The sequence below is a fragment of the Seriola dumerili genome, unplaced genomic scaffold (assembly GCF_002260705.1).
Source record: "Seriola dumerili isolate Sdu_G_001 unplaced genomic scaffold, Sdu_1.0 BDQW01000088.1, whole genome shotgun sequence".
Classification (NCBI taxonomy): domain Eukaryota; kingdom Metazoa; phylum Chordata; class Actinopteri; order Carangiformes; family Carangidae; genus Seriola; species Seriola dumerili.
In genome coordinates this window covers 3,247,473-3,257,263 of record NW_019174343.1, presented here as the reverse complement: position 1 = coordinate 3,257,263, position 9,791 = coordinate 3,247,473, and the positions used below count along the sequence as shown (strand labels likewise).

General features: G+C 40.6%; 1 protein-coding gene across 2 annotated transcripts in view; it reads right to left on the bottom strand.

The window, feature by feature from the left end:
* Positions 1-717: 717 nt before the first annotated feature.
* The window catches only part of phf2 (PHD finger protein 2), a 39,336-nt gene continuing 30,262 nt past the window's right edge, over positions 718-9,791 (bottom strand). The window contains exons 17-22 of one of the 2 annotated variants that reach the window (XM_022745135.1): positions 8,239-8,405; positions 7,061-7,374; positions 6,133-6,228; positions 5,942-6,051; positions 5,547-5,862; positions 718-3,083 (exon numbers count right to left, since the gene is read on the bottom strand). In XM_022745135.1, the coding sequence (XP_022600856.1) occupies positions 2,995-3,083; positions 5,547-5,862; positions 5,942-6,051; positions 6,133-6,228; positions 7,061-7,374; positions 8,239-8,405 (1,092 nt within the window). In that variant the 3' untranslated portion in view covers positions 718-2,994. The remainder of the gene's footprint in view (positions 3,084-5,546; positions 5,863-5,941; positions 6,052-6,132; positions 6,229-7,060; positions 7,375-8,238; positions 8,406-9,791) is intronic. The other variant, XM_022745137.1, reaches the window with a different exon arrangement.

The following is a 9,791-nucleotide window of genomic DNA, read 5'->3' as shown; positions in this document are numbered from 1 at the left end:
TGTAATTATGGTCATAAAATGTGGATGTAGTAGAAATAAAAAAAAAAACTCAGAGCAGACAGTGTCAACATGTATATTAAAAGCTGAACTTTATGAGGCTAAATACAAATCACAGGGGACGGCTCTACACTGAAACCTCCATCTGTGGTCTACTTGAACATTATTGCATTAAGTCGATTTAAAAACATGCATCATGTGCTATTCATATATTTTTTGACTCCATCTAGTGGCGTAGACTGGCTGTTGCTTCAGGGTTTGACAGTAATAGTGGCTGTCTGACCACAGATTTAAGAACACTATCAAAACTTGAGGAAGTAAATGTTTTTTTGAACTAAGCAGATCCCGTATGAATTTCTGTGTACATTATATTTGAACTTTGAAAGAGCTGCTCAGGACAGTGAATCCTTGGATAAAAAAGCTCTGACTACTTGAGAGCACTTTTGTGTTAATACAGTTTTAATGGTGTTGACTTTGGCTTGGTTTTAATTAATGACTTGGCTGAAGGAGCTGCTAAAGCTCTGGAAGACGAGATCCCAGACTTGAGTCCAGAAGATGAAGCTCGGGGCTGATTCCCATGTTAAAGGTCAGTTTGTGATCAGTGTGGTGCTGGATATGACGCAACTTTAAAGTATGACAATGTGAAGCAGGAAAAACTGTTTTAGTCGTCACCACAGAAGCCGTCACATCGCAGGTGGGAGAGGAACACATTACAAAGTAGGTTTTCCACAGTAACTGTATTGCAAAAGTAAACAAGGCGGACAATCATATCATTCAACAACAATATGTTTGCTCCTCTGAATTTGCCATTTCTCTGTGTCTTAAAAAAGTGAGCCATGATCTCAAACAGAATTGTCTAAATACAGAAAAATATAGATTCAGGTCAAAAAGGATTGTAAATACTTACTAGTACTGTAAATAACAGTAAGGGAAGACAGCTACAACAGGTATCATTCACTGTCCTGGCACAGTGGATGCATTTAATAGGTTGGACATACAAAAATAAACCACAACAAAGCAACACACATATTGTACAAATAAAAACCTGAAAATATGTCCCACTGGCAGAGTTTGATCAGAGCGCATCTCATTACTGAGAAGTGGACGCATGGATTACATCTGTGACTAAAACACTGCTGCTATAGAGAATAGCACATTAAACCATGTTCAAAATGTCCCAACCAAAATGATACGGCGTGAGGGAGGCATGGACGCATCTGCTTAGAACTATAATATTAACAATAATAACATGTCACATTGGAAATGTTTACCATGACATCATGATAACATTGACACTGAGTGAAGACAGGATGGAGATAAAAAAAAAAAAAGAAACTGCTTGGTAACATAGAATCTAGTGTGTAAAATGTTTGTGATGCCTCCCAAACACACACATACACGCACACATCCAAAACAAAAAAAAAAAAACAACCAAAAAAAAGCAAGAAAAGAAAAAGAAAAAAAAAAAGATTTTCTGCTAAGGGAGATTTCACAAGTTGATGAAATATTCAAAACAAAAACTCTTAAGAATTGTACAAGTATAAAAAAGCTACAAACATTAATAAATTACATCACTGACACATAAACACTTCACAAGGTGCTAGTAAAATAATTCCGAAACCCTTCAGGATACTAGAACTCAAACAAGAGGCTGGTCATAGAAACTTTAAGTGTTTTTTTTTTTCCTTTTATATAATTTTTCCTCAAAGCTTCGTCTCTTGTTCAAACAGAATCACAATACAATTAGCTTTGTGTATGTAAGGCCATATGACAATAAATGTATTATTTCTTCAGTTGTTTTCCAGGCAACACCTTTAAATCTAAAGGGGGAAAAAAAAAAAAGTTTAAAATGAATCTCTGCTATTAAAAAAAACAACAAAAAAAATAAAATAAAAAGTTCAAATATTAGGACTATATTGTATATCCATATATATATATTTTTATTCATTTATTCATAATTAGCAAAACCGGTAAAAATGTAGAATTAAGCCTTAAGGAGAAAAGATACAAAAAGTAGTAATTTAAAAGGCTATGTACAAGCTACATTCTATATACTGTACTGTGTGAAGCCGTAAAAATGCAGAGATGAGCCTAAGTTGTCGGTGCTGCCTGCGAAAGCAAAAGAAGAGAGAAAGTATCCCCATGCAACTGCAGACCTGACATGGATGAGGCTTATCATTAGCTACAGGTCCCACGTAGTGTAAGAAATCCTATGCTTGTCATGTCCAAACGCACTGAATCCTGTTCAGCGGGCCTCCACTAAGCCACTTAGTCTTATTGTTATCCTTTGTTTAACTGCAAGAAACATTCGGACACTGCTGCTGTTTGATACACGGCGTCATTCATGATTCACTTTGTGCTTTACAGTTGTTCATTTCCTTCCTATGACTCGACACGAATAAATAAATATCAGCGTGAATAGTGCTCTGCAAATCCAAGTGTTAACATAAAGGGATAAATGCTCAAGTTGACTCCAATCACAACCACGCTCCGCAGAATCTTGGCTGGGGAGGCAGGAAGGACGTGATTTTTCCATTTCAGCTCGCCGATCTTCAGTGTTGCAATGATAAGCTGCATCCATATAGTAGGAATTAATGTGTAAAATCCCCAAACCCTGACCTAAGCGCACATGCAACTGAATACATGCAAGGGATACTTTCAAAAATCTTGGAATGACTGCAATGTACTTCTACTTCATGTTTTAGCGACCCCTGATAAACTGACAGCTGTAGTAAAATGAGACATGTTCTCTTAAAAAATATTTATAGTAGGTTCTGTACACTTTAATATCTGAAAGTTATAAAGTATAAGTAGAGGCAAAAACCTATTTGAGTGATGTTCTTCTTAGAAATTGAAAAAATGCATGATTTTCTTCTTCCCCCCGTCTCGTTTCAGTTTTTTTTCTCCATTGTTGGCTTTAATCAGTGAACGGGGGGGGGTGAGGTTGGGATACGACCCAGCTCATGAATTCCCAGTCCTACAACAGTCCGCTGCATACTACAGGAGGAGCTTTCCATTTCGATGGATCTTTAAAATCTTTCCAAGTCTTTGTTTGGCTGTTGCCATGCCTTTCTTTAGCCGCTTAGCTGTGAAAAGAAGAAACAGGAGATAAGACAGGATGTATACAGCTACAGTGTGCAGTAATGACATATAACTTGTGCACAAAATAATTTGACTGAAACATGCTTTGTTTACATCCATGTTTGCTAGCTGAGAGTCTTATTATTATTATTATTATTATTATTAGCAGGAGTGTGTATTGTCTCCAGTGTGATCATAAAAACATTGTTCCATAGCACCACTAGTGGTCAAAACTCTACCTCTAAGTTAAAACATAATAATAGTCATTTATGTTGTAATTCCTCTCTGTTGCCACTAGAGGTACACAATTTTCCCAGATGACTTAATCTTCCTTTAAAGAGCACAGGTAAAGAAATTACTTCATTTCTGCCTGTAATAATGAATGACCACACATAATGTAGATTAATGTGGTTGTTCAATCAAAATAAAATGGAGAAAAATACAAGGAAACTACAGGGAAAAAACTCCTCTATTAAACCCAAGAAAATACTTATAATTATTTACAACTTCATCACGGAAAACTTTTATCTGTACACAAATCTGCCTTGCACTAACTAAACAACTCTCAGTTAAGCCAGCAACAAATTAAAGCTCCATATTTTCCTCTTCTCCTGTGTTTTATTTGAAGTTTTGATCCATAAGGAGATACATTTGTGGTTTTAAGAACTCCTTTCTCAGGGTTCTCTCTGGAGCTCTAGTAACAACATTTCTGTGAGCCAATCAGAAGAGAGGAGGCTCTGAGCCTCTCGTCTGATTGGCTGACTGTTTTCTCAGTGACCCAATAAAAATATAGCAGATTTCAGGTAAACACTCAGAGAAACCAAATCCTGCAAGATTGGATGGTGGGTCCAGGTGGGCGGAGCACGGCTGAGAGCGGTGACTGCTTTGCTGTGACATCACAAAGTTTCAGAAGTCCTGACGGCTGGTTTTTAAGGCTCAGTTTCTGAATACAGGCTGTGTGCATTTCTCTGTGGACTGAGGCTTTCATACTTTCACAGCATTAATATAGAACCTAGAGCTGCTTTATAATCAAACAACACATGGACATCTTCGTTTAGACTATATGGGACCTTTAAAATGAAAGAATTGTAAGTTTCCAAATTTTTTTTGCTTTAAAACCTTACATGTAGCCTAGGTTTTGAAATCTGTTAATGAACAAATAGTCATGCCATCAGAATCCTTTTAAAGAAGCGATTTAAGATTACAATAACATTGCAAGCGGTGATCCCAGGCTCAAGCCCTTTGGAGTTCAACAGAGAGAAGCAGCTCAGTTGGCCAAAAGTTTAAAACGGCGAGCAGCAACGAGCAGGTGTCAGAATCAATATTCACACTTCACTTCAGTTTAATTCTGTTTAAAGCAGGAGTGAGACCAATCACACACTAGTTTCATCATCACAAAGCCTGCAGCATCTCAATAACTGTGCCCTCAACGTTCAGCCATTTGTCCCTCCGTCATTGGAGAACATCCGGTGAGTTTCATCAGCATTGCTCAAAAGTATCTTGAGTTAAGAGCTAATACTGTATATGATACGCCACGCCCACTAGCACCAATCAGTATGGCACTTCAGACTTTAGTTAATACTTGGACCCAGAGCGTGAACACCTAAACTGATGAAATTCTGCCCACTGGGTTTAGAAGTACACTCTTTTGGTACTTGTGGGTTGGGTTCAAAATGCTTCACACACGCTGAAGATATGCACCTGCATTTATGATGACTGGACAAATTGCTAATGAGTTATGGGCATTTTCCTTCTAAGTTCCTCCCCTTGTGCACATTGTTGGTCAATATCTTGAGAACAAAAGAAGATATCAATAAACTTTATACAACATTTTTTTTTAAATTTGGTCCAATGATGATCTAAAGACAATTTTATAGCAATTAGAACTATGGTTTGGCAGATGTCAACAATGTGTTTTTCAAAATTTCAAAGTGGTGGAAAAGAGGCTTCCTCATAAAAACACAGTGAGCTTGACTCGTGTGAAATTTCAAGTCAATCAGAGTTATGGTGTGAGGGGCGTGTCCTTTCCAAATTAGCTTAATTACAGCTCCACCATCTTTAGCAAAAAATAATAATAAACCAGCAGAAACACAGTTGGCCTTTGACCCTTCAGGGCTTGAATCCTGACTAAGAGGTCAACAGCAGTGCTAGTAGCTCTGTGATGCTGTGCGTAAATACAGCAGCGCTTTAAGCTAAATAAACATCAACATGCTAACATACTGAAAATGACATAAAATGCTGATGTTAAGCAGGTTTCATATTTACCTTGTTCACTATCTTTACTTTTATCTCAGTATCACTTAACAGCTGCAGATAAAGGGAATCTCATCTGCCTAAAGTCGCCTGACTGACATTGCCATCTGCACAAAACACACAAAATCACACTTTAAAATGTGATGCTGTAATACTACATACTGTCATACTACTTTTCGTCTGATCAGCCTCACTCTGCTTTCATCGCGGCTCACCTTTGGCGTCCGCTGACCCCGCGCGATCCCCCTTTGCCATGCCGCTGCTGTTGGTGCTAGTGGAGTTGGTGCTGTTGTTGGGAGAAGACATGGATGGTCGCCTCTGGCTGAGGAAGACCCCGGGTGCCATAGGCTGCGGCCCTCCCGGTGACTTGACTGCTCCAGTGTTGAACTCGTGGTCTGTCAGGCTGCCATCTTGGGAGTCAAGATTGTGCTCTGGCGAGCTACTGTCCTGAGAGATTTTTGGGGGCTCTTCAATTACTATTGCCTTCTTTTTGGTGCTTTTCTTCTTCTTCTTGGTTTTCTGTTGCTCCTCCTATTGACACATATTAATTGTTGAGTAATACTTTCAGGAATTCTGACGAGTATTATGTAAGAATATTGCTAAGACATACCTGATGAGAAAGCTTTGCTGCAGCTGCGGCCAGTCCCGTTTCTATGGAGGCTACTCGGGCTCCGTCTCTTGCCGGCCGCTCTTGTCGAGGAACTGAGGGTCCTACGCGGGCTGTGAAGAGATTGATATCAATGTTTAGAACACATTTAATTCATAAAGTGTACAATGTTCTTTAGTGACGCCTGTATTTACCTGTCGGGCTGTATGGAGTGTCATCGCTGCTTTTCCGTTTTTTTGATCTAGATTTGAAGACAGGATTATCCTCTTCGGACTCCAACGAGGGGTAAACTAAAAAAGATGTGACAGATTACTAACACATCATGCATGTATGGTTTTCAAAGAGAGGAATGAAACAGGACTTGCCAATTATTGTTACATATACAGTATAAAGCATTGAATGTGACTCTTGATCTAAAATGGTGGAAGTTTCCAGTGACAGCATACAGGACAGCTGTGAGACAGCTGTTGAATGCCCCGTTCTCTCTCTCCCTGCTCACAGCACAACCATTACAATCTAGACGTTTTAATATCTGATAATTGGATGATCAAGATAAAAAATGGCCTGTTTACAAAAGAAGAAACGAGAGCCAGCATGTGAGAAAAGCTTCACGCTGCCCTGAGGATTTCAGAGCGAGAATGTTCGTGCTACGAACAACTAATTAGACCCTAATTAGAAGTTCAAAAAGGATGTAAAACAACAATTCGGAACTCGTGTTAATGGCTTATTAACAAGCTGGGAGGGTCCAAACAGCTGTGTTTGGATGGGATTCACAAAGAAAATGTTTCAGAGGGAAAAGATCACAAATTGGAGCAACACAAAAGGGTGGATTTGGAAAGAACGCATGAAAAATAAACATCAACCCTATCATCCAGTCCTAATGAAAAGTTGCAGGCCAAATTTAGAATTAAAGACCCACATGTTGATCCATCGGGGTCAATCTGTTTTTAACAGCAACTGTTAGCAGCAGTGAGAATCAAGGCAGATAATTATTTTCTCATTCATTTGCTCAAAAAATAACCCGGTGACAGCGGCCTGATCCGGTGAGGTCCAGTCATCTGGCGTGCTCTAAAATTCAAATTAAACAGGAACGAGGAGAATGAGTCGGCGTTTGGTTCTTACCGTAATCTGAGTCCTTGAAACATGCGTCCATGTGATCCTGGTCGTCGTCATAATCCAGGCTCTCAATACTGCTGCTTTTCCTGGGTTTCTTCGGGAGCCGCTTGGTGGGCCGCTTGCTGTTGTTGCTGCCTCCGCCCGCTCCTCCGCCGGCCTTCTTGCCGACCTGCGTGCTGTGCGAGTTGCTCTTCAGCTGGCTATTGTTCTTGGACTGGCTGTTGCTCCACGGCTGCTGCAAGCTGTCTGAAGACGACAGGTTGGCCATGGACAGCATGCCCTGAATGGCCTCCTGTGTGCTGGGAGATGCAGGTGGCTGACTGTAAGTACGTCAATAAGAAATACACAACAACGCAGCCATTACACAGCGGTCAACATGCCGGCAGAGGAGAAGAGCGACTGAGAAAATTAATTGAAAAAGGCTTTGAAGTCGACGTCGGTGTCACCAGTTGTGCTATTAAGCATCATTATCATTTGGCAGCTGGAAGAGCAAAGTAAAACCGTCAAAATGAAATATTCCCCACAGACCTGTGATCACTTTAAGAAACAGCTAAGGAAAATAATTCCACACAAATATTAAAGAATTAGCTGCAACACTGAGCAAAGTGACTATTTAACTGCCATAATGGACTGTGGTCACTTCATTCTCCACTTTCACAAAGTTCCCGCTTCAAAGCACCAAAACAATTTGAGAAATTAACATATTTCAGCCAATGTTTTGCTCATTTGTAGCTTTCAGTGTGGTGGAAATAGACCATCAAGAGCTGAACAAAACAGCGAACAGCAAAAGGCAAAAGGGAAAAGCCTGGGGCCGCGCAGCGTTTGATAGATTAACACGGAATGAAACAAACATTGACTTAACACAAACTGCTGACAGAATCTGCATAAATTGTTGCTTCAGTCGCTCGTTGATTTTTTTCAGCTCAAAGCAAAGTTATAAAATTCAGCTTTTTCATCCAGTTACTTGGTCGCTGAGCGGGCCGTTTGTTTGTCAGTGCGTCAGCCCATTAAGGAGCGTTAAGACCTAAATTTCATTCACCGAGAGGAAAATTGGTCCAGTGGGATCCATTTAGAGAGTAATGCTGTGCATGTATGGTGTGTTTGGATGTGTCCCATTGGTGGTGATGGAAATGGAGTGAGGATGCAGAAAGAAGTGATGTCACGGGGGGGGGGGGGGGCTCTACCTGTTGGCGCTGTAGTCAATCCCACCCACTTGCTTGCTCGCCTGCAGCAGGTCCAGAATCCCTGCAGCGCTGCCGCCCTTTTTCTTGACCTTAGAGTTGCGACTTTTGACCTCAGGCTTGGCCTCTGTGTCTATGTGCAGAGTCTCTTCATCTGAGGAGTCGACACTCTGGTTTTGGAGAAAGTGGACAAGGTAGAAAACAGACATGAGTCACACAGCAACAGAGGAATACAGTGTTGCTTCTTGCTTTGAATATGATGTATATTTACGTATATTTTGTTTCCTGCTCATTTACTTTTCCTTTTCTCTGTTTATTATGTGACCTTGGGCAGATTAACCCACTAGGGGACACTGTAAAAATGAGCTCTGGGCTCCTACCAGCCCCCTTTGTGGTTATTTAGTTTAACACAAATGTATTTAGATATCTGTACCATGTACATTTTGACACATGTAGACAAAAACGGGTAATCAAACAAAACCTGCCCTAGAGCCTTGGAGCTTTGGAGCTTATTCCTCCAGTAATTTACATTTAATAAAATTTCCACAAACCAAGAGACAAACAATAAATCTGGGGGCTTCTGTGGCCCCAGAGAATGTGGATCCCCGGGGCAGTTGCCTGCTTTACCCATACAGCCTTGGATGTGGCTGAAGTTAAGTATGCGACTCCAGCTTGGTTGGATGTGGAGTTAAAGCTGAGTGAGAATAGCCAGTGAAACAGCAGATCAAGGTTATGATATTGTTTCCAGTGACCTCTCATTAGTAAACATAAGAGCATCTGGTATTAGTCTGTTTCTTCCTCTTCCTCTGTTCACGCCACAGCTATTTCCCTCATCAGTGTGTGGTGGTCCACAGCTTAAGGAGCTTCTAACTCTGATTTACCCAGAATGCATTTTTTTTTCTCTGAGCTTTAAAGGAACATTGCAACATGTTCTGGCTTAAGTGAATTTTCAGTGTATTTTCAGTACAAGATTGGTAGTATTGGAGACCATATGAGGATGTGGCTGTTTGTGTGAGTCAACCATCAACAATTAGCCACTGAACTCTCTTAAAGTTCCTCTCCAGACATGTTTTAAACTCTGTGAAAATCCTCTGCTATGATTCATATTTTGTTTAACATGAAAAAATCAATCTCCTCTTACTTCTTCATTGACAAAACTAGATCAGGCTTGAGCCCCGCCCACCACCTGCTTGCTCCAGGTGGACAGGTGAAAGAGCAGAGAGTATCAAGATGGTTAGAGGAGGAAACATCACAGAGACTCAGCCACATGTTTGAGCCTCAGTCAGACCCAGACTCAGATGAGGAGTCTGTTGAGACCAGAACCAGAGACTAGCAGACTTATCAGAACGGTTAGCGCAGTTAGCATCTTTTATTTGTTTATGTTGTTTGTTAGCTTGTAACTGGCAGTGGCTGACACACTTTTAGCTGTTGTGCTAATGCTAACTCTCTCTCTCTCTGTACTGACAAGGTCTCAGGTTTATTTAGCCCCGCCCCCTCGTCCCCACAAGTTGTCAGGATTGGTTCCTTAGGTTTGTGTTGATGAAACCCTGGCTGTC